Source organism: Sitodiplosis mosellana, unplaced genomic scaffold (assembly GCF_009176505.1).
Source record: "Sitodiplosis mosellana isolate CC-2019 unplaced genomic scaffold, AAFC_SMos_1.0 Smas_scaffold_1, whole genome shotgun sequence".
Taxonomy (NCBI): domain Eukaryota; kingdom Metazoa; phylum Arthropoda; class Insecta; order Diptera; family Cecidomyiidae; genus Sitodiplosis; species Sitodiplosis mosellana.
In genome coordinates this window covers 11,957,728-11,979,259 of record NW_022595244.1, presented here as the reverse complement: position 1 = coordinate 11,979,259, position 21,532 = coordinate 11,957,728, and the positions used below count along the sequence as shown (strand labels likewise).

Here is a 21,532-nt window from a genome sequence, read left to right as displayed (position 1 = left end):
TCAGCATCGCGGATTTCGTTGGTCATGGATAATTCAATCTCTATGAACTTAAGTTTTACATGTTTTGCCAATAAAAGCCCTACTGGACTCAAATCTTTTGGGAAAATGTATGTTTCGATTGTCAGCTTTTCAATTGTTGAATGTGCAAATGCAAAATTAAGTAAAGGTGTCAAATTCTCAGTGAAACATGTAACGTTGAATATCTTCAGACGACCTAATGATAGATATTTGGTGTCCAGATGGGCCGATATTTCGTGTTCAGATACTATCACATGTTCATTATGATATGAAACGGAAAGTTCTTCGACTTTGTTGAATTGAATGGGCACATCATAAAATAAATTGAAATCATTAAAATGCCCAAGGAAGTAACGAATATCAAGAGTTTCAAGATTTTTCAACTTTATGCTAATGAGCTTCAATATTCTGGGTTCGCAACAGCATTCAGTTAGACGGAAGCATCGTAGCTGTGGATTTGAAATTATTGCTGTTCTCACACTTGTTTCATATAAATCGTCTTTTTCGAAAACATTCATGTGTAGGTTCTCCAAATATGGATACTTTATGAATTTGGAATTCAAAAATTGATATGGAAAAAGCACTAGCTGTCGCATTTTTGGAAAAACCCGTTTAATTTGCAATGGTAATTCAGAAGTTACATTTCCAGCTCGAATTTCCACATGTTCAACATTTTTAAATGCATTTTTCACGGCACTTAGAAAGTTATCAGAAGGTCTATTAACTTCAAACAAAATAAGCGAATTCAAACAATATTTGTTAACGTAATGCACGAGTCGTTCGCAATTGACGTTAAATGATGGTGAGTGAATTCCAAATGGATTTGCCCTTATTTCGACTATCGTAATGTAGTTCCCGAAAAGACGTAGGATTTTAAAACAACATTTTAACGTCTGTACATGTATATAATCTAGATGATCGATTGGACTGCGTATTGGTTCAGCCACTGTCTTGTTAAAGTTATTTAGCACTACTTTTGTTCTGTATTTCCTGTTGAAAACCATATCAGCTGCTATTTTAAGATACTTATTGGATTCAGCGACATCAACCAAGTCCTTCAAGTCCAAAAGCCGAAATATCTTCTCCAAGCAATCCAAATTAACATCAATAATCCTTTTTGATGGTGCAGCAGCAATAGAATCAACCATAATTTTCTTTTTTGCTCGCTTTGAATTTGTTTTTTGAGCATTTTTTGTGCGTGTTGTGTTGAATGAGTCCCTTCTTCGCTTTTTCGCCATGGATATGAGCTCGCTTCATGTCGAAAATAATATAAATTCTGTTAGCTTATATTTAGATGGATTTATTTTATTTAAAATTTTATTTTATTTAAAATTTCAACTTATTTACTTACTGAATGATTTCCAATATTTTTAATCGTTACGATGAACTAAGTTTCGATCGAAAACCAAATCAATTGGTGCTTTCAATGACTATTTCTTTCTTCCTACAAACAGCATTTACGACAAGAAATGTCAAGAATTTCTGTTTGACAGATGCATCACAGGGAAATATATAGGTGTTTCGAACAGAGTGTTTAAGCGAATGTGGCTAGTAATTTCATTTGATGAAATAATTAACAAATTAAAAGGTTGAATTTGAATTTTATTCATAATCTTTAATGTGTTCATAAAAATACAATTTTATTTTCTTCAAAAATAATTTGAAAATTGTGCTGAATATCTTTCCCTTATTGTTCACAGCGCCATTCAGCGTGACATTTCAGCACTACACTGTACATAACCCTTCAGCCGTCATTCAATATTGGCGCCATACTTCAGATCTCAAAACAAAAGTCATTTTGGTTTTCCTACTACTATATTGTGCGTTCTGATTCGTTTTCTTCTCGTTGTTATGCATTTGAGGAGTGTCCAGTCCACTGTCCACTGTCCATTGTATATATATAAAACAAGAAGAAATATCAAAGAAGGAAGAGAAACATGGATTTTTGTCGTATTTGTGCCGTTGATATCCCTGAGGACACACAACCGTTTGACATTGCAAATTTGGAAAAAGAATTTTCATTCATTAACACTGAAGTAAATGGAAACTAAATTTTTATTTATACAATTTTATATATAATGATCTTTTCTTTTTCTCAACAGAATATTGAGAGAGAGAACCAACTCGTCATTTGTAATGATTGCCTACCAATGAAAATTACTCGAGCATTAATCAAGAAGGCAAAAGAGAGAAAACATTTAGTACGGAAGAAGATACAGGATGCGGTATCTAAATGTGCCACATGCCAAAAATTCCAATGCACCTGTGACGATGCCAATATTAACTACACCCAAAACGAGACCATTGTTGATCAGAACGCGGCAATCGGTAATCAAAGTCTAGTAACGGATGATAAGACAAGTGATGTGTCAAAGCAATTTCAATGCGATGCATGTGCATGCAGTTTTCAAACACATGATATGTTGAAAGGTCATAATCAAGTCAAACACAAACAAGTCAAACCCAAGGTAATTTTGAATTAAAATGTCATAAATTGTCACGAAGAAACTAATTGTTCCTTTCGAAAATCCTTTACAGTTTAAAAGCTTGAAATGTCCAAAATGCGATCGAACATTCCGTAAAAAACAGAATTTGAAAGAACATCTTCAGAAACACTGCAAATCCAAAAAGTTTATTTGCGATATATGCAAACGCAAATTTCAATTTAAAACTTCGTTACGCTCGCATATGGGCAAGGGTCAGTAAGACGAAACCACGCAAAAAATGTTTCTAAGGAGCAAAAAAGTATATTAACGTCGTTCGATCGCAATGAATTTTTGCATAGCTTAATTATTTCATAAAACTTATATTCTCTGAAAATTTTATCCAATTCGGATAATTTTTTCATATGAAAATCTACAAATTTTCGATTTTTTTCCGATTTTTGTAACGTTACCGACCGTTTTTTGAAAGCACAAGATTTCTACTATGCTTTTACAAAACTACAAGAACCTTTACATATTTTTGTAGAAATGGGCCAAAACTTTAATAATAAATTCGAGAAAATATGATTTTTATTTTCTTTTCTGGTTTTTGGAGCACTCAAATCGCACGTGTAACGTTACCGATTTTTTTTGTAACGTTACCGATTCTACGCCTACTGGGTCCAGAGACCACCAAAACAGTTTTTCATGCACACCCTGTATTTCTATCTTTTCTTTGATCCTTCATCTACGATATAATGAGTGACAACAGATTTATGCCTGGGTAGATTCGCTAATTTTCATAAAAACGTTGAGCAACCTCGCAAATCACTTCCAAAATTTTGTAACGTTACCGACGCCTTTAATCGTTCATAAGTCCAATACTATAGGTGATAAAAATAAAAACTTTTCTTTGAAATGTGTGGTATGGGCAGCACTATCATATGCACTTTTGAAATTTTGGGTTTTCATTATTATTTTCAGAGATATGGGCGAAATAGGCGTGCGAATTGTAACGTTACCGACCTGACCCTCGCCCATATGCATATACATTCTCTCAGATTCATATGTCAAAAGTGCAGAAAACCGTTTTCAAGAAAACAAATATTGGAAAAACATTTATTGAGAGCCACCTGTTCCGACCCACGCAAAAAGGAACAGAACGAAACAAACAAAAGAAGAACAGGTGAAGCGACTGGTGAATCAAATCAAACGAAAATGGACGGAAACTGACATGATTCCTGGAGAAAGTGCGTCAAAGTCAAGTTCGAAGACATCGTCAATGAATTTGACTAAGAAAAGTGAATCGAAAAAAGACGAGCGGGAAAGAAAACGCAACAGACGTGACGATAGTGGCAGTTCAAGCGCAAAATGAATCATATCCCCTACATCGACCGACTACGACCGATGCACTTCGTTGAAAGTGCAGTGAAATTATGACCAAATGGAAATCATCGACTTGTTTAGTTTGTAGAATTTTAATAGGGCCTGTTGAACTACAATCGTTTACATCACACAGTGTTTACGTCGAATTTTCATTATGTTCAATCGATTAATGCTGTTGCTCAGTGCATATGTATTTCTACCTGAAATAATGTTAGTTTGTGTTAGTTCATTTTGATTATATTTAGCAATTTAGTGATCGTTTTAGTATAAAATAGTGATCCGGGTAAAAGTGAAAAAATGCAAATAATACAATCACAATCCTTTTCAAATATTTGTCTCGTCAACTTGAAATGAAATACAAATATTTCTACATATCCATCAATATATTTTTGGTTTAACTGACAATTTGTACTATGTAATAGGGAATTTCTCTTTGATAATGTGTTCATTTGAATGGAAATGAATGAATAGAATTGATGCGGCCAATCGTGATTGTGTGTCTTGTTGAGCTAAATCATGAGCCCATTCAACGCGTCCCCAGAATTTCAATTGGTATTCTTCCTCGAGTCGCGACAGTTCGACTGCCTTTTCAACAGATATTCTCTTATCTACACAAGCCAATGTCAATATTACTGATTTCAAAGTGTCGACCGCATACAAAAATCCTTGCATCGCAGCTTCATTGTACGATAGAAAGTGCTTACTGATATTCATTCTCGTTTTCGCACTGATGTTCGGCTGCGTGATGTCACAACTCTTCTGAATATCTGCACCATAACGTTCATTGAACCATTCAATTATTGGATCCCATTCAACGCACTGTACTTTGTACAGCTCTTCTATATCCTGGAATTGGACAGAAATTATGTTAGTTTGACCATTTCAAATGAAACTAAATTGCAATGACTCACAGATGAATGATAAAGAATCGTATCGGTTGGTAGATAATTCAGCATGTAGTTGACAATATCCTGTTTCATTAGCTTATTCGGATTGTCCAAGGCGGTGTTGCACAAGGTGGTCTGTAAAAGATGTCGAATCGTTTATGCGCGGGAAACGAAATTTAAGTAAAAAATAATTTTGCATACCAAATGCATCTTTGATCGATCAATTACATCTTTTTGCGAATCCCATTCGGTGGCAACTGGAAATTCAGAGAGAATTTTCATTGAAAATTAAGCAACTAGCACCTATTGATTCTGATAACAACACATACTTGCAATTGCCAATGGTTCATTCGTAACTTGGAACACAGTTCCACTTGGTGTTTTCAACTTTTTGTTGTCTAGTGTTATTTCATATTTGCCGTCACAGCTCAAAATGCCAGCATTTTTATAAAACCTCTTCGGTGCAGTAACTGGAAGTCAACGATTCAAACATTCGTTATTCAGAAGGTGGTCCTGTAGTACTATGGCTATACATTTTGCTCTCAAAAAGGATTTCTTTTACCGTAGAATCTTTGTGATGAAGTGAACACAGACAGTGTTTGCGCAGCCAAAACTCTATTTGCTGATTGTATTACCGAACGAAACATTTTATACAACGATTTTATCGTGAATTTAAACTAAACATAAACCAAATGTTGCGAACAGTTCGCATTGATCTCTATGAACTAAACAATAAACATAACCTCAATTGCAAAACTTTTTCACATCTTTTGACATTTTATCGGATCAAATGAATGAATTCAATACTAATGCATTAAAGCAGTTGGAAAATAATCATAATAAGAGAAAAACATGCATGAAAATCATTACGAAAAATATATAAATTCGAAGGCAAATTCATTTTTTCGATAATTTAAAAGAAAAAACATATTTTTCAATTTAAATCAGTAAGCAAATCAAATTTTCACCCATCATTCTCTAATTCCCCGACTAAATGGCGGTATTTCAGGTGGCGACACCAATAAATAGCACGTAAAATGGCGTCAACTCAATGCTTCTATCAATAACAAACTAAAACTTGTGTTCGGTAATTGTTGTTGCTTGTCGTGCGTTCGACATATTTTTTTTCTCTTCTCTCTGTGTCGTTTTGCAAGCCATTTTTTGTGTGTTTGGCATCAAAACAACATTTCGTCTCTGTGCTGCTTGTTGCCATTTGAAATTCAACTTCCAAGAGAATTGATAGCATTTTTTTTAAAATAAAATCGTCGCCCGACTTTTTCCGCAAAAATGAGTGTTGAAACGGAGGTAATGGATATTCAGAAAAAGTTGGCGAAAATGAGTTTGCCAGATGGAACGGGTCAGGAGCAAGCGTTGGATTTGTTAAAAGTGCTTCAAAATCTAAACATCGATTTGAATATATTGACAAAAACAAGGATTGGCATGACGGTGAATGAATTGCGTAAATGCAGTAAAGACGATGAGGTGATCTCATTGGCAAAAACGTTGATAAAGAATTGGAAGAAATGTTTGGCACCGGCAAAAGAGTCATCGTCATCGGCAAACAGTGCATCAAAGTCAAGTTCAAAGACAGCATCAACGAATGGTACTGCGGCAAAAAAAAAGCGAATCGAAAAAAGACGAACGGGAAAAGGATCGTAGCAGTAGCGGTGGCAGTTCAAGCTTAAAACAAACCAGTTTCCCTCCATCAAGTAGCACCATGACCGATGCGGTCCGTTTAAAGTGCCGTGAAATGTTGGCCAATGCCATTAAAGTGGATGGTGACACACCAGAAGGATGTTCATCAGCCGAGGAGCTGGCCGAAGAGCTGGAAGATTGCATTTATGCCGAATTCAACAACACTGACATGCGATACAAAAATCGGGTTCGATCGCGCATGGCAAATCTCAAGGATGCAAAGAATCCAGCACTTCGAACAAATTTCATCAGCGGTGCAGTTACCGCACAAAAATTGGCCAAAATGACACCCGAAGAAATGGCCAGCGATGAAATGAAGAAGATTCGTGAGAAATTCGTAAAAGAGGCGATCAAAGATGCTCAACTGGCAACCGTTCAAGGCACCAAAACCGATCTATTGAAGTGTGGCAAGTGTAAAAAGCGAAATTGTACATATAATCAACTCCAAACACGATCCGCCGATGAACCGATGACAACGTTTGTGATGTGCAATGAGTGCGGAAATCGCTGGAAATTCTGTTAGAAAGTAAACGCGAGAAAGTGGGGGGGTCATTCATCCATAGAAATAACAATTAACACAAAATAAAATGAACACAAAACAAATATTCCTGTAGTACGTATATGTATGAAGACCTAATTCTTCTATTCCACTGCTGAATTTTAGCATATAAATTTTTAAGTGTTGTAAGTCACTCTCTTTACTCGGAAAATTAAAACTAAATAAGAACATTTCAAAATATTTGAAAAAATAAAACAAACAAACATAAATTTCTTTAGCAAAACGGAATGAATGTATCAAATTGGATGTTGTTAAACACGACACACGTAAATCGTACAAAATATCTTTGAAAAACAAAAACAAAAAATAAATAAACGCTGCGTTGCATTCATTGAGGTTGAATTACATTTTAGTATTAATCGTGTTTTTTTTATTTTTTATTCTTTTTTCTCTCTGAAGTATGGATTCTTTTTTGGAACTTTACGGTCAATATGACATAATCGATGAAAATATTATTATTAAATCGGATTGGTTTAATTTGTAGAAACTTTTATGATAAACGCATGCATTGCTGTCACATTTAAAAAATACGAATCATCTTTAATGTCAAACAACTGAACATAACATAGGAAGAAACAAAATATTTGAAGAGGCGCCAATTCCAAAAACATTCAATAAACAAATGAGATATGTGCAGATTAAATCAAACGTCGATTCGTTTTATTCAAGTTTCTTTCTTCACTCTTGAATGTTAACATTCAAAATAAAAATTGAGTTAAATCTTAAGCTATACGCCAAGAAATGGCAAACATTTAAAAAAATGTTAAAAATGTACGAAAATTCACAGAGAAACTTTTCCGAAGCAACTTAATACATGGATAATAATAATAAAACACCATTTAATTGGAATTCCTTGTTTTTCTGGTTGTTTTTGTCGGTGTTGATGCAGTAACCGGAGATGTATTTGATACAGTAGCTGTACTTGAAATCGTACTCGTACTTGCGGCACTCGATTGTATTGGCAATGAATTGACCGATGAAACGGCAATCGGTGAGCTTGCAATTGGTTTTACGCCCGGTACCATATTCATCACCTTTTTCACCGTAATATTTCGATTCAATACATTTGCTTTGATAACTGCCGGATGCGTTTGCATATTTCCGGTGATCGGTGACTTGATTACAATAGCACTTTTTGTGCCCTGCATCGCTTTGTTGATTATCAACGGCTTCATTATGTTGCCGGAAACATTTTGCGATGGATTTTTCACCAATTTCAATGTAGACAAATCGAATTTTGTGCCCGGCGACAGTTTTGTTATGTGATTTCCCTGCAGTGTGATTGGAGACGATTGAACTGAAGTGGCCAATGAGGTAGGCACCAGCTTGAGTGTGGGCAATCCTTTGACCATTTGCGTTCCACTGACACCTTGAGGTCTGATTTGATTTCGATTGATAAAAATCACCTTATTGCTTGTTGGTGCCGTGACCGTTGTTGCGATTGTCGTTTGTTGTAATGGTTTGGTCATTTTGGCCGCACTAATCACAACCGGTCGATTTGGTAGCTTACCATCGGCCGTGCTAAAGAAAATATTCGCCGGAGATCCAATCTGGGCATTTCGATCAACTGATGTATTCAAGAGTTGAATGTTCGACGCACAAGTTGTATTGAAAATTTGTGTTTGATCGATGACTGCACTTTCGTTCGTATTATCGGCAAACAAAATTGGCAGATCAAGAATGCCAGATAAGTCGGTAGCTGAGGATTCAATGACATTCGCATTGATCGGAATTGGACCTTGCGAAGTAGCAATATTTGGTTGGCTGGACATTTGAATGATTTGGCCCGGGTTTTGCTTCACATTGTTGGCCGGGACGAGAATCTGTTGACTTTTTATGATGATCTTTTTATTTGCATGCAATTGACTGACTTGCGTAGATGGTGTTGATGGGGTGCCTTGTGTCGTTATGAATGTCGGCGATGCGACAATTTGAGTAGGCGGCTGTTTTTCAATACCCTTCCGAATGAAAAAGTTCTTTACATTCGGCGATTGAACACGACCCGATGTTGTTGTTGGTGGCTTCACTTGAACGAATTGAGTGCTTGGCTGGATGACTTTTGGTGGTGGTGTTGTCGTTGTTGTTGTTGTTACCACCGGTATCAAAACAACATTTGGCTGTGAAACCGGTACTTCGGACTTTGTATCATTTTCAATCGTTTTCACCTCTTGAGTATTGCTGACCTTTACAGGAATACCATTGTCGATTGCGGCCGGAACCGGATTTGTAACCGCAATCGGAGTCACAGCAGCTGTCGCTTCGCTTGTGGTAACTGTTACCACTTCATTCGACAGGGTCGGCACTTCATTCACTGGAACAATGTTCTGAACAGCCATTTTGATTGATTCATTGCTTTGTTTTAGTAGCGCTTGCGTTGGCTTTGGCTTTTTGGGTGTGAGATCTCCAGATGGAACTTCATTTGTTCGATTCAAACGCGGACGACCAACTGAAAACGATAGGAAGTTTTAGAATTTTTCGAATCAAGTAAAGTATATTGATTGATGTATAACGAAATGAATGCAGAAGACATTTTCAATTTGCGATTGTATACCTTTACGAGGTGGGCCCTTATCAGCTTTGGAACTGTCTTTGTGTTTACGTTTTCGTGTAGATTCATGTTTTTTCGTTGACGAAGCTCCAATTGATCGCTTATTCAAATGGTTTGACAGCTTTCGCGGACCTGGTGGATTCACGATACACGTTGACACAAAATCTTGAATTTCATCCTAAAATATTCAAATAATTCCAATGAACGTTCAATTGAGATGAATAAAGTCAATTTCGTCGACTTACTGCAATCATGTTGTCAACCATTGATTGAGTGACACCTTCCAAATGACGGTTGAACTTATTAATACGCAGTGCATCATCGGCTGATCCAACGACGACCAAAGACGTTTGAGCCGACATCCGTTCGCGCAGAGATTCGATCTCTTCTTGGCTAAAAAGTAATGGAGAATCCAATTAGTATCACGATGTTCAATACAAAAAGTGAAAAAACATTGAAGAACGTTACAAAATGTAAGGTTAGGATTTCACTTTAGCCGTACCTCGATCTCGCGGAATTTTCGCCAAGAATGAATAAAACTGGTGTTGTGATCTCTAGAATTTTATCATCGGGTGCACCACGGGTGCCTTTTACTGTATTGAATGCAAATCCCATGCACACGATCGATGAAACCGTTTCGACCAATGCAACTTGCATTGCAATAGCCGCTCCGGAGTTTATACCGATCAAAATAATGTGTCGGTTAGGCATTTCGTTGCGCAGATCTTGAATTTTTGACCTCGTTATTGCTATCAATTGCTCTGTAACACTTTCCAATGACTGTGACGGTCGCACCGTATGCTGAATAGGTGCCGTACTGGCCATTGTTCCGAGAAGTGAAAACCAGCGTTTCATTCTTGGCGACGGTTGCTGAGTGGTACTGTTCAGTGTTGACGGAACAATGACAATAATTGGCGATTGTCCGGGTAATTTTCGTGATTTGGTCGGTACATTTGCTCCCCATGGCCGTTTCATAATCGCTTGCAAATAGTCCTGAGATGCCGGCCGGCCATCTAGCATTCTGTCAACTAGCGTTGGCACTTTGGCCCGCAGCGATTGTAAAATATCCAAATATGAAGCCATATACGTGGGTGGTAAGTATGTAAACATGACTGAGTTCAACCATTTTGTTAGTTCGGTATTCCAGTGCACCGATGCGAGAGCCAAACGCGTTCGTGCTACCGATTTGTCAATACTGCATCGCCTGATAATACCTTCGTTTGGGCGACCACTCACAGCCAAGCGCGCCAATTGGTCATGGTCAAGAATGTTTGCCACCTGGCGATACAGTTGCAATTGCTGCCTTGACCACCCCAACCTAATGAATCGAAAGTTCGATAGAGTGAGTTAGGAATTTCATAAAAGTCAAAAGACAATTAGATCACTCACTTGGACACTTTCAAATCCCAATCTTCATCGTCGGCATTGTTATTCTTCACATTTTTGGTTAAGCGTTCGGTTTCTTCCATTGCCATTTTTGCAATGTTATCATTGATGGCCGGCGGCAATTGATCAAAATATGGGTCGGATTGATGATTTTCCATTTTCTAAAAAAAAAACTTTATTAGTTTCCACACTTTGGTGCATATGGCAAAAATGCAATTTTCTTACGGCCAAAATGTCATCATTTGATGTGTGCTGATAACATGACGGACACTGAGGAGGTCGAGGGATCAAAATAGAACGGGTTGCCATCACTTCAACATTTCCTTTTGGATGCACGTCTTTTGAATAACTGTGCTCCATATTGTTTATTGCGTCAATTTCGCAAAAATGTTCAACTTCAACTTCACGCGTGGATAAATATCTAAGTAATCAAAATTATAATCGATTCTAATTCGTTCTAAGGTCGAATAATTACTGAATAAAATCACAATGTGGCACAGAAAAACTGCGTCGCCTAAAATATGCACATTCAGTAGCTGGTTTTTGTTATTGTTGTTGTTGTTGTTCTACTGTAGTTTCATGTACTTAAATTAGCGCGTAATCTTGCTCACGGGCCCGAAATATACACAAATTTTGTTGTTTCACCACTTTAAAATGACACGTACGGCGTTTTATGTCATCAGATTGGGCATTTTTCATATGAAACTGTAATCCGAGATCAAATTTTCTGCAGAAATTCAGCTGAAAATTCACTTTTTACACCAAATTTGTTGTTTACGACTTTTATTTCTCCATTTTTCTTTCGCTTCTGATATCTTTTGGTGACGTCACTGGTGTGAAGAGAGAAGAGTATGCATGAAGAAGAAAAAACACAAGTGAACGAAGCAAAACATACATTGAACGAACTCACACGCACCGCTTTATACAGTGCTATTCATTGGACGCACCCTTTGACATGTCGAACTGTCAACCGCTCGATGCAGTTTGTTTATCACTGGAAGAAAAACAACAAGCAAATCTCTTATGCAATTAAAAAAAGGAAAAAAATTTGTTTTCCGCATTTTTATCGCTCTCTTCATCTGGTAAATATCGACGAGAAAAAGTGAAATTATTTACACATTTATCGGGCGACCCAAGGTAATCAACATATTTACATTTTCTTTCATCCATTCTCTCCATTATTTACTTTGTTTGTCTATCGCTGATTTTATAAGTGATTTCTGACGTGCTGCATTTTATATTTTTAAAACATGAGATTCATTCAGACGACAATCAGAAGGATGGCTACTGTTGATTTGACTTGTGAGTGAATGATTTATTGTTGAAAAATTTGCCAATCAAGTGTTCGTACAAATCAATTATTAACTTGTCTCTCTATTTTTTTTAGCTCTTCGGTTGAAGTATCGTAGTGAAAAAGATAAATTTCTAGAAGAAAATATTGCTGTGAAGGAACCATTCCATTTGTTCAAATCGTGGTTGAGCGAAGCTGTTGAAACACCAGAAATTCTCGAGCCAAATGCATTTTGCCTGTCTACAGTTTCAAAGTAGGTTGAATTCACAGCGGATGCACTAGTCTTAGCAAGTGACAATAGAATATTCTAAACACATTTGGAAGATGAATATTTACTTTTTTATTGTTGTGTTTTTTTTTAGAACCAATTTCCCATCTGCGCGATTTGTGTTGATGAAAGGAGTCGAAGACGATGGTGTGACATTTTTCACAAATTACGGTAGCCGCAAAGCACAAGAGATTGTAAGCAAAACTAAATTTACCATTTCTTTACAAAGAAATTTCCTGATATCGATTTTTCTTTCTCGTTGGCATAAAGGAATCAAATCCAAATGTTGCTGCTACATTCTATTGGTTACCGTTGCGTCGACAAGTTCGAATTGAGGGTGTTGCATCAAAGTTATCACGAGAAAAATCTGAAGAATACTTCCATCAGCGTCCACGTGCTAGTCAAGTAAACCGACTCCAAATCGGTTGCATTAAAAACATGTTGCTATATCGTTTATGTAATATTTTTGTAGATTGGTGCCGTAGCAAGTCCACAGAGTCAAACGATTCCTAATCGAGACCATTTGGACAAAATTGAAAATGATATCAAAGAAAAACTCGGTCCAGACGGTGTTGTCCCATTGCCAAACTGGTAATAATTTTGCACATTAGCTTATATCGCCACTGACCCAATCTGTTCAATCTTTTTACAGGGGTGGATATTTGATCAAGCCACATTGGTTTGAATTCTGGCAAGGACAAACCAATCGATTACATGACCGAATCATATTTCGACGCCCGAAATCAGATGACAACAAAGAGCTCGTGCACGATGGTGAAAATGGTTGGGTTTATGAACGACTAGCACCATAATTGGTTCCACAACTGATTTATATCAATCGTCAATTTATTTTTCATGGCAGCCGGTTCAAAAAATCACATTATTAATGTCTTCCAATGTATCAAATTCAGGGATTTTGTTCAAATTAGTAAAACATGATTATATTGTCTGAAGAGTGGAATCCCAGCATAAAATAGAATGGAAATTGTATTGTAGATTGATTGAAGGTATTGAATAAAGGAATCGTATTACATTAAACGTCAAAATGACATTTAATTCACACACAAACGGCACAAAACACATTTGTTCATTAACTGTTGCTAATCGAACCACTTATACACATTATACCTGTTGACCCTATCATTTATTTATCTATCGTTGGGTTATGGTTTGCTTATCAGTGATAAGTGACTTCTGATGCGTTTCAATTTTTTTGACACATGACTTTTGGAAGACTTTGATATGAATTTTGCTCAGTCAACAAAGCAAATGAAAAATGAATTATATGATATTATTCAGTCTGTGATTAGAGGGTGAAATAAATAATAATAAAAAAGCAATGACAGCTACTAATTTGAGTTGTAAGTCAATTGAAAAATCATTCAATCGCATTATTTTGTTCCAATTATCCATGGTTTCAAACCATTTTTAGCATTCCGTAACGAAGATGATGTTTTTTTAGAGGAAGACATTGCCGTCAAAGATCCATATCATCTATTCAAATCTTGGTTGAACGAAGCATGTGAATCACCTGAAATTCGTGAGTCAAATGCATTCTGTTTGGCCACCGTATCAAGGTACGTTGAGTTCAATGAATTCAAACCAACTTAATAACCATATGAATATTTATGTTTTGTTTATATTGATAGAGATAACATTCCATCGGCGCGATTTGTTCTCATGAAAAATGTCGAAGTGGATGGGGTGACGTTTTTTACGAATTACGGCAGTCGTAAGGCGCAAGAAATTGTATGAAAAAAAATTCTTATCATCAGACTAATGGTTAATCAAATGAAGAAATTAATTATGAATTTATCAATCGAATGAACTACTTTCATCAACGACTCTATTGCATTGTATTTCCTGTAGGAATCAAATCCAAATGTAGCGGCCACATTCTATTGGGTACCGCTCCACCGTCAAGTTCGTATAGAAGGAGTTGCAACAAAAGTATCGCGCAAAGTATCCGAGGAGTACTTTCACCAACGCCCACGAGCGAGTCAAGTGAGCCATTCATTTCAAATGAATTCCAAAACAGTCCCATTGCATAACATAACGCATATATTTTACGATCGATTCAGATTAGCGCCGTTGCCAGTGCACAAAGCCAGCCAATTCCAAGCCGAGACCATCTGACGAAAATCGAAAATGAAATCAACGAAAATGTCGGTCCGGATGGTGTCGTTTCGTTGCCAAATTGGTAATAATTTATTTGATTTTATGTCATATCTTCTGGTTGGGCCCACTAAAATTCGCATTTTTACAGGGGTGGATATTTGATCAAGCCACATTTATTTGAATTTTGGCAAGGACAAACCAATCGATTGCATGACCGAATCCGTTTTCGGCAACCAAAACCAGACGATGACAACAAAGATCTAGTTCATGATGGAGAAAATGGTTGGGTTTTCGAGCGACTAGCACCATAACCAATAACAAAAATATTGTTCTAAAACTTTCTCCAGATAAATGTACAAAATGTGAAAAATCACCAAAATAAATGGGTTCCAATGCATCAAAACATCGGCAATCTGTCTTCTGTTTGGCATCGATGAAAAAATCATTGCTTATTTGAAGAGAATCAAATGGTGTATACATGGGATGAAACAAAAGATTCCACCATATGTAAATGCAGTAATCTGAATAAAAGCCTATCACAAATCATTCCGGCAAACGGATTTCCACACAACACTTTTACACATGTGAGACGGTGTTTTACGATGTAGCAGAAATGGCAGATGTTTATTAGCCATCACATGTTGATTCATTGTTCCAATAGCTGCTTTTATCCTTGGCATGGTTTTGATGAGATTTTGAGCTCGGTTCCCATCACTGAGTTAAGTCTTAGAAGCTTGAAGATGTAAATGTAGCAAAAAAATGTATGCGAACCCATGAATAAATAGAGCATTTCAGATGGAAAATGTGTATATAAATGCGATACCAAAGCGATGCCTATACACGCATTTTTCGGTTAAGCCGTTGCGTGTTTACGATGCGAACGCAACCGACTTGAATGGTTGGTGCGAGCATTAGCGAAATCTACCGCTTCGAATACAATTCGACGAAAACATCGAGCGCGGTTTGATGGTGGTGCTTTGTGTGCCTGCTTGCCGTCGTTGTGTATTCCGTTTGAGCATTGAATTGAATTCAGCCAATGTTGTTGACTTCGGCTCAATCGAACACTTGCATAGAAGCATTCACGTGTTTCAAACGCGTGAATTTCAATGTGGAAATTCGTACTTATGAGACGGGAAAAATAAAACGTTGCGTCTTCAAGTCGGTGCTTGTGCTTACACACAAAAGCTCCCACTTACTCACTCACTTTCGCTTGCTCGCGCGCTCGGCACGTAGTATTGTGGATGGAAATTTCGACAGGCGATTGGTTATGTGTTTGCCTCCTTCGTGCTCGATTGTGTGATCCACGGCAGCAACATCGGTGTGAAGCAGCACAGAAAAGTGTGTATTCGAATAAATGGTTTTGCCGCTGCTGTATGTAGCATTCGGTCGTGTGTATGGTTCGGGGTAAAGGAAATCAGCAAACTTCACATAAGGACTAAGAAGGCGAGCGCGCTGGTTGGACGCATGCAACGAAAAGAGACGTCGTCTTTGGAGTTTGAAGTATGTGCGTGTGTGTGTGTGTGTCGATGTGGATCGCATCGACGTCGACGACGGCAAAGCATGAAAAATTCAATTCCGAATCTGCGGTCTCCTCATGTTGTTTGTTCCACAATTTTGTCAGTGTGTATTGTGTATTGTGAACGGAATAACGGTGAACAAATATGGCGACGACTGTTCAGACACGGAATATAGAGTTCAAACAGTTTTTAACATCAACAATCAAAAACTAGCAGCAACACGCCTTCGACTTTGTTCGCATTCAATAAAATCGATGCACACAATACTATCGATAAGAGTTAACAGAATGAACGAAATGCAAACCCGATATTGTTGCATGAAAATATAAACAAAAAATCACTGCTTGAAAAACGAATCTCAGCAACTTGATTAATCTCATAAAGTGTAGTGTTATCCGTGCGTAATTCCAAGTAAAATCGAGTTTAAAAGTGAGTGCCGTACAGCCGAACAGCCGAACAGCAACTTTTCCAAACGAGAAAGGGAGAAAGTGCGACACACGTTGAAATAACGAAAATCATGTAGCCGCAGGAAACTCTCTCAATTGTGCAAATAATTATTATATACGCCATTAATGTAATGTGCAAAATGTGATTTCCTCGAAAACTTACTTCCATTAGGCGAACATTCGCAATCGATTGTAATTAATTGAGTAAACGTAAACGACTTCCTCCACAGTCTATCTTGTGTGTCGAAGAATTTCACGATAAATTAGGGACATTCTCATGGTAAACTTTAATTAAAAGGACCGTAATCCGTAAATAACTCTATTTGTGCTTTGATTTTTAGTGCTCAAAATTGCACACACACATACACTGTGCATATGATAAACATTTATTGTTATTGATAATAATTTAAATACAAATATTTGTTAATATATGTTGAAAATGGTTTGAAAAACAAAAAATGACATTTTTCGTCTTTCTCTCTCTTTCGTTTGGTACAAACATTCAATACGATTTGGTGTGTTTTCATTAAATTCTGGACCGTAGTGAAATCAACGAAAACCAAATCAAACTCAAATCAAAATTCACCATATGCCTAAATGAATATTGCATAGAACAAATCAGAAAATAAAAACGGATCGAATATAGAGCCAAAGAAGCGAAAGCGCAAAATATTAACCGCGCGTATTCAGAATTCAAACAGAAAGCTGTAATCAAATCCCCAATTCAGTAAACAGAAAACAAACACGAAATTGATTTAACCACGGGATGCGTGATCTCGTAAATCCAACTGTATGCTATCGTACAACAACAGCAGCAGTAGCAGTCGTAGCAGCCGCAGTAAATATACATGTATGCAAAATTGAAACGTGCTAAACGTTAACAAGCATAATGGCAATGCCAGTCTCACAGCATCAGTATCAAATGTATAATAGAATTTTGCGAAGCTCAAGAGAACGTATATCGCGAGGTAGCGCCCGAGTCGAAAAAGGCCAATACGAAATGGTTTCATTAGCTCACATCGTATTCGATCCATCGAAGTAGACGAACGAACGCCAAAAACCGTTTTTATTCTCTCTCTGACTCTTTCCCAGCGAAACGAGAATTGGGAATGGATCAAAACGGAAATTGTCTTACTTCAATCACACCAGCACATGATAAAAAAAGCCAGCGAGAGAGAAAAATAAATGTCAATGGAGAATTTTTTTACCGAAAATCAAACCAAACAATATTTAATCTGATTGCCGAATCTATGCAATTTTAAATTGAATCTGGAATTAGAATATAGCGTGTATACAAAAACCGAGACAAACGGAAAATCAAACAAACAAACACGAAATTGGCTTGGAGTGAGAAACGGAGTGAGCATGTTTCCATCGAGAGGAGCAGTGACACAATCATAACGTTTTTGGCGTTCATTGTTAAATCGCATACAATGAGGAGCAGCGCTAATTCCAAGAAATATGCTATATATTGAGCTCCAAGATCCTGACACACAGTGAAAGGGAGCGTAGAGAGTGGTTTTAATTTCATTTGGAATAGCGTATTGTTTGACAAGACGAGAGTTTCCAATGTGTATTTGTTTTTAGTTTAAGCGCTCCACACTATAGAAACTTGTGTGTGTGCCAGAGAAAAAGAAAAGGAGATAGAGAGCGAGTGTGTGTGGTTGTCATCAAAGAGACGGTTTTGCTTCATCGATATTGTTTGAATTGTGTCTAGGAAATTGGTGAGCGTGTACGTGCGCGCGTGTTAATCAATGTGCTGTTTGTTTGCTTCATTTTTTCTACTCTGTCCCATCTACAACAACATCGACGACGACGACGACATTGAAGATATACTTGATATTTGCCAGCAATTTGTCAAACTTGAAGTTGCCGAAGGCACATTTTGATAAATTTATTACATCGTTCGCTCGCTTTGCTCGAACGGGGTTGATGAATACCAATGCGATGGAATAGAGCATAGCTGGAAGTGGCAAAATTAAACACTATCCTTGACATAAAATTATGGCGTAGATAAACGAAAAAAAAGTCAATCCACATACAATCAAGTGTAATACTATCTACATAATGGATTGAATTCGGTTTCAAAGGTAAAAAAAATATGGTCTAATCATCGATAAAATAAACGACTGCACAAGCGTGAATTTTTCACTCTCGAAAGTAGTTATTGAAATATTTTATGTATTTATGCACGCGATCGCAAGGAAAAAAGGGAAATATACATCCTGTAGTTATCAGATCGAAGCAGTTTGAATTTGTAAGTTTAGTCAACGTAAAAAAGCCATACGGACTAAATAAAACGGACCTATGTTTTCATTCGTATAAATTGTAGGCGTATGTACTGTATAGAATAAACAATAATCAAATGTTTATAGTGATTAGATGCCATGTCTCGTTTTGGTTCCATTAAATAAAAAAGTAAAATACGTGTGAATGCCGTTAATTTAAGCGAGAATATTTTTTGTCGTTGAATGGTGTCCCACGTCGGCCCCTTAAAATTGATGTGAATTCATGCCGTACATTGCACGCAGGTGGAACACTAGGATAATTGTACAATTTATGTGTACCAGACAATCGAATCAACTTGTTTATTGTTTGCTATTACGTGTATATAGCGATAGATAAATAATTAAATTTATGAAGCCATTCGAATGCTTTGAATGCTTTGCTCTATTCGCATAGAATTGTCTTTAGTTAGTTAGTTAGCGAACATGTAAAAATGCGAGATTTATGAAGTGAAAATATCGGCCAATAAAGCTGGTGATGTGATGAGAACGTGCGCACAAGAACGTGTTCAACGGTAACAGCACAAAATTGTGTGAACACAAGCGAAAGGCGTAAGAAAAGCGAACGATAACTTATAACTAGAAAAATAGTGTGTCGAAACGGTGAAGCGACCCAAATCAGATATAATAAAGGGAAGTGCGATCCGAAGAAACGGGAATTGAATTGTTGAAATAAATTTTATACGACGTACACTCAAAAAATATAATGGCCAATAAATCACCATTATCGATACCATCAATTGGTTCGTCGAGCTCGCGAACACCGTCACCTCTGCCAAAGGATGTTACACAAGCGATTGCTGCAGCGACAGCCATCGATGAGTCTTCCGAAAGTGAAAATGAAACGGAGCCCGCCCGAGTGTTTCAGCGTCGTGTATCCACCAGTAAGAATTTGAATGGTTCGGTAAGTCGTCATATTTTCATAAAATATCTTATTATTATGTGCGTAGATCTCATTATGTCGAAATCCACAAAATGAACATCGTAAAAAACGGAAAAACGAGAGTGAAAAATAAGAACAATCAACATTGAAATGAACCCATCCGAACATACAACACACATCCAACAGATATTAGATAACGTGATGCGATAAGGTCAGTGGGAAATTTGAATAATTTCGCCTTGAATTATTTGTTGATGTGTTGCGACAGTATGTGAAATATGGGTGATTGCCTCATAAAATGTAGGCCACATTAAATGATGACCGAGAATGAAAATAGATGCGTGTGTTGTGTGTTTTTTTTCTTTGGGAGGGATACGCAAGGGGCGAATCACCACTGAAAAGTCATTTTCAGTGATTTTCAGTGCCTTTGAGTCTTTTTCAGTGTTTTTAGTCTTTTCAGTCTTCAGTCATTTTCCATATATATATTTGCCGCTAAAACGTCATCCCAAGTGTCATATTGAAGTGAAGATTAGTCAGAGTTCTTTGTTGACATTTGCTAGTTTTCCAGACAATAAACAAGCAATTATAATTGCAATTTTATTCATAATTATGAATATAGCAATTGTGAAGCTCATGATCGTATCGATTTTCACGCACCATATTTGTTGGTACAAAGTCCACGCACCATATTTGTTCAAAAAATACTGTCCTTGTGATGAATATCCATATTGCTTTTAAAGTCACATATAAATAAATTATGTTTCTCATTTTGTACGTTTGTTGTAAAGTATTCCATTGGTGCAAAATATCACAAACCCTCGTTGGACTTTGCACCAACAATTTTTTTCTTCTACATGTTCGACTACTCCAATATTGGAATACAATCACTAGAAATCTGAACGAATTTGAATCAGGCGCATAAACACTACCAATGTAATTGTTGTCAATTATTGGATGATTTATGCCGCACATTTTTTATCTAGATAAAATAGTTGATGCATCGGTGCGAATTAAATTTTTGCTTTTTTTAACGACCGAGCTATCTAAATTTTTAGACGTGATATGGCTTCTCGAATATTGCACAATGCACATGCTAGAAGAATAAATAAATATTTTTGCTATGACTATTGTCATATCACTCGCTATTTGCTTCCAAAAATATTCGTTTGCTTCTTTTTTGCTTGTGAAAACACAACCAAATAGCATGTTTCTACATCATTTTTTGACATTTCAGCCATTTTTCTAAATTTCAATCTTTTTCAGTCATTTTAAGTCTTCTTCCATCTTTTTCCGTCATTTTCGGTCTTTTCAGTGTTTCAGTGGTAATTCACCCCTTGGGGATACGTGTGTAATGCGTATGTCGTGTTAGCACGTCTCGGCAAATCGTTATTCAACAGGTTTTTATGGGGCCATCCTATTGTTATTGAAGGTACGCGTACATTCCCAGTGCGTTCCCAATTCCGTTGACTTTGTTCCACGCAGTTCCGTTTCTGCAATACGACTCACGCATTTTATTAGCATTAAAAGTCATAATAATGTTTCGTACATTCGTCGCAGTCGTTTTCGGCAATGTCGTCGTACGAAACCGTAGATAAATGTAGTGAATGTGAATCTAAATGTAAATGTAAAGCCACACGTTCTTCATTCCACTCGTTTATTAGCAATCATATCTTAAGGCGTATTAGGTTATCGTGCCTTCGCAACAACAAAAACAGATGCCAAATACAAACCATCAACTCTAATCACTCATCAAATTTCAAACAGGCAAATATTTCCCAACAAAATACTCTGAGATACTTAGATTAGATGCAGAACTTTAGCC

General features: G+C 36.9%; 8 protein-coding genes across 11 annotated transcripts in view; 5 read left to right on the top strand and 3 right to left on the bottom strand.

Moving 5' to 3' along the window:
- Window positions 1-1,520, bottom strand: LOC129578118 (uncharacterized; the record flags this gene model as incomplete). The annotated part of the gene is given in 2 exon segments (XM_055466256.1): window positions 1-1,269; window positions 1,370-1,520. A coding segment is annotated over 1 exon segment (1,256 nt), but the record flags the coding sequence as incomplete, so codon positions are not given.
- A 381-nt stretch (window positions 1,521-1,901) lies between these two features.
- LOC129578110 (zinc finger imprinted 3-like) lies at window positions 1,902-4,002 on the top strand. Its single transcript, XM_055466244.1, has 3 exons — window positions 1,902-2,054; window positions 2,121-2,486; window positions 2,557-4,002. Exons 1-3 carry the CDS (start codon window positions 1,956-1,958, stop codon window positions 2,722-2,724), a joined length of 633 nt encoding a protein of 210 aa, XP_055322219.1. The 5' UTR covers window positions 1,902-1,955; the 3' UTR covers window positions 2,725-4,002.
- Window positions 4,003-4,147: 145 nt separating this feature from the next.
- LOC129578084 (ATP synthase mitochondrial F1 complex assembly factor 2) lies at window positions 4,148-5,463 on the bottom strand. Its single transcript, XM_055466185.1, has 5 exons — window positions 5,277-5,463; window positions 5,044-5,184; window positions 4,916-4,971; window positions 4,739-4,849; window positions 4,148-4,673 (listed from the first exon to the last, which is right to left on the bottom strand). Exons 1-5 carry the CDS (start codon window positions 5,359-5,361, stop codon window positions 4,239-4,241), a joined length of 828 nt encoding a protein of 275 aa, XP_055322160.1. The 5' UTR covers window positions 5,362-5,463; the 3' UTR covers window positions 4,148-4,238.
- Window positions 5,464-5,766: 303 nt separating this feature from the next.
- LOC129578078 (transcription elongation factor S-II-like) lies at window positions 5,767-7,320 on the top strand. Its single transcript, XM_055466172.1, is given in 2 exon segments — window positions 5,767-6,330; window positions 6,332-7,320. Coding segments are annotated over 2 exon segments (930 nt in total). The 5' UTR covers window positions 5,767-6,001; the 3' UTR covers window positions 6,933-7,320.
- A 278-nt stretch (window positions 7,321-7,598) lies between these two features.
- On the bottom strand, window positions 7,599-11,826 carry LOC129578073 (KAT8 regulatory NSL complex subunit 3-like). The gene is made up of 6 exons (XM_055466157.1): window positions 11,128-11,826; window positions 10,906-11,063; window positions 10,019-10,834; window positions 9,762-9,909; window positions 9,520-9,694; window positions 7,599-9,414 (listed from the first exon to the last, which is right to left on the bottom strand). The coding sequence occupies exons 1-6, from the start codon at window positions 11,260-11,262 to the stop codon at window positions 7,808-7,810; spliced, it is 3,039 nt and encodes a 1,012-aa protein (XP_055322132.1). The 5' UTR covers window positions 11,263-11,826; the 3' UTR covers window positions 7,599-7,807.
- An 84-nt stretch (window positions 11,827-11,910) lies between these two features.
- LOC129578092 (pyridoxine/pyridoxamine 5'-phosphate oxidase-like) lies at window positions 11,911-13,499 on the top strand. Of its 3 annotated transcripts, none has more exons than XM_055466216.1 (7): window positions 11,911-12,039; window positions 12,168-12,204; window positions 12,290-12,446; window positions 12,556-12,655; window positions 12,732-12,866; window positions 12,934-13,052; window positions 13,114-13,499. In XM_055466216.1, the coding sequence occupies exons 2-7, from the start codon at window positions 12,183-12,185 to the stop codon at window positions 13,271-13,273; spliced, it is 693 nt and encodes a 230-aa protein (XP_055322191.1). In that variant the 5' UTR covers window positions 11,911-12,039; window positions 12,168-12,182; the 3' UTR covers window positions 13,274-13,499. The 3 variants fall into 3 exon arrangements, with proteins under 3 accessions (XP_055322191.1, XP_055322182.1, XP_055322173.1); XM_055466207.1 differs by having other exon boundaries at window positions 12,158-12,204; XM_055466198.1 differs by lacking the exon at window positions 11,911-12,039 and having other exon boundaries at window positions 12,060-12,204.
- A 138-nt stretch (window positions 13,500-13,637) lies between these two features.
- On the top strand, window positions 13,638-15,395 carry LOC129578105 (pyridoxine/pyridoxamine 5'-phosphate oxidase-like). Its single transcript, XM_055466231.1, has 6 exons — window positions 13,638-13,822; window positions 13,894-14,038; window positions 14,111-14,210; window positions 14,331-14,465; window positions 14,543-14,661; window positions 14,728-15,395. The coding sequence occupies exons 1-6, from the start codon at window positions 13,801-13,803 to the stop codon at window positions 14,888-14,890; spliced, it is 684 nt and encodes a 227-aa protein (XP_055322206.1). The 5' UTR covers window positions 13,638-13,800; the 3' UTR covers window positions 14,891-15,395.
- A 731-nt stretch (window positions 15,396-16,126) lies between these two features.
- The window catches only part of LOC129566205 (diacylglycerol kinase eta), a 105,748-nt gene continuing 100,342 nt past the window's right edge, over window positions 16,127-21,532 (top strand). For both annotated transcript variants that reach the window (XM_055441949.1, XM_055441939.1), the window contains exon 1: window positions 16,127-19,731. In XM_055441949.1, coding sequence (XP_055297924.1) covers window positions 19,534-19,731 — 198 coding nt within the window. In that variant the 5' untranslated portion in view covers window positions 16,127-19,533. The remainder of the gene's footprint in view (window positions 19,732-21,532) is intronic.

What these genes read in the sequence shown, in the direction of transcription:
- LOC129578105 (XM_055466231.1), top strand. Translation starts at nt 13,801, where the DNA reads ATGACAGCTACTAATTTGAGTT. An exon ending in TGTTTGGCCACCGTATCAAG is followed by an intron (nt 14,039 to 14,110) that starts GTACGTTGAGTT and finishes TTATATTGATAG; the next exon opens with AGATAACATTCCATCGGCGC. An exon ending in GTCGTTTCGTTGCCAAATTG is followed by an intron (nt 14,662 to 14,727) that starts GTAATAATTTAT and finishes GCATTTTTACAG; the next exon opens with GGGTGGATATTTGATCAAGC.
- LOC129578073 (XM_055466157.1), bottom strand. Translation starts at nt 11,262, where the DNA reads ATGGAGCACAGTTATTCAAAAGACGTGCATCCAAAAGGAAATGTTGAA. An exon ending in CAAATGATGACATTTTGGCC is followed by an intron (nt 11,064 to 11,127) that starts GTAAGAAAATTG and finishes TTTTTTTTTTAG; the next exon opens with AAAATGGAAAATCATCAATC. An exon ending in TGGGATTTGAAAGTGTCCAA is followed by an intron (nt 10,835 to 10,905) that starts GTGAGTGATCTA and finishes TCGATTCATTAG; the next exon opens with GTTGGGGTGGTCAAGGCAGC.
- LOC129578084 (XM_055466185.1), bottom strand. Translation starts at nt 5,361, where the DNA reads ATGTTTCGTTCGGTAATACAATCAGCAAATAGAGTTTTGGCTGCGCAA. An exon ending in TGAACCATTGGCAATTGCAA is followed by an intron (nt 4,972 to 5,043) that starts GTATGTGTTGTT and finishes CTGAATTTCCAG; the next exon opens with TTGCCACCGAATGGGATTCG. An exon ending in ATCGATCAAAGATGCATTTG is followed by an intron (nt 4,850 to 4,915) that starts GTATGCAAAATT and finishes CATCTTTTACAG; the next exon opens with ACCACCTTGTGCAACACCGC.
- LOC129578092 (XM_055466198.1), top strand. Translation starts at nt 12,153, where the DNA reads ATGAGATTCATTCAGACGACAATCAGAAGGATGGCTACTGTTGATTTG. An exon ending in GGCTACTGTTGATTTGACTT is followed by an intron (nt 12,205 to 12,289) that starts GTGAGTGAATGA and finishes TATTTTTTTTAG; the next exon opens with CTCTTCGGTTGAAGTATCGT. An exon ending in TGCCTGTCTACAGTTTCAAA is followed by an intron (nt 12,447 to 12,555) that starts GTAGGTTGAATT and finishes GTTTTTTTTTAG; the next exon opens with AACCAATTTCCCATCTGCGC.
- LOC129578110 (XM_055466244.1), top strand. Translation starts at nt 1,956, where the DNA reads ATGGATTTTTGTCGTATTTGTGCCGTTGATATCCCTGAGGACACACAA. An exon ending in TTTCATTCATTAACACTGAA is followed by an intron (nt 2,055 to 2,120) that starts GTAAATGGAAAC and finishes TTTTCTCAACAG; the next exon opens with AATATTGAGAGAGAGAACCA. An exon ending in ACAAACAAGTCAAACCCAAG is followed by an intron (nt 2,487 to 2,556) that starts GTAATTTTGAAT and finishes AATCCTTTACAG; the next exon opens with TTTAAAAGCTTGAAATGTCC.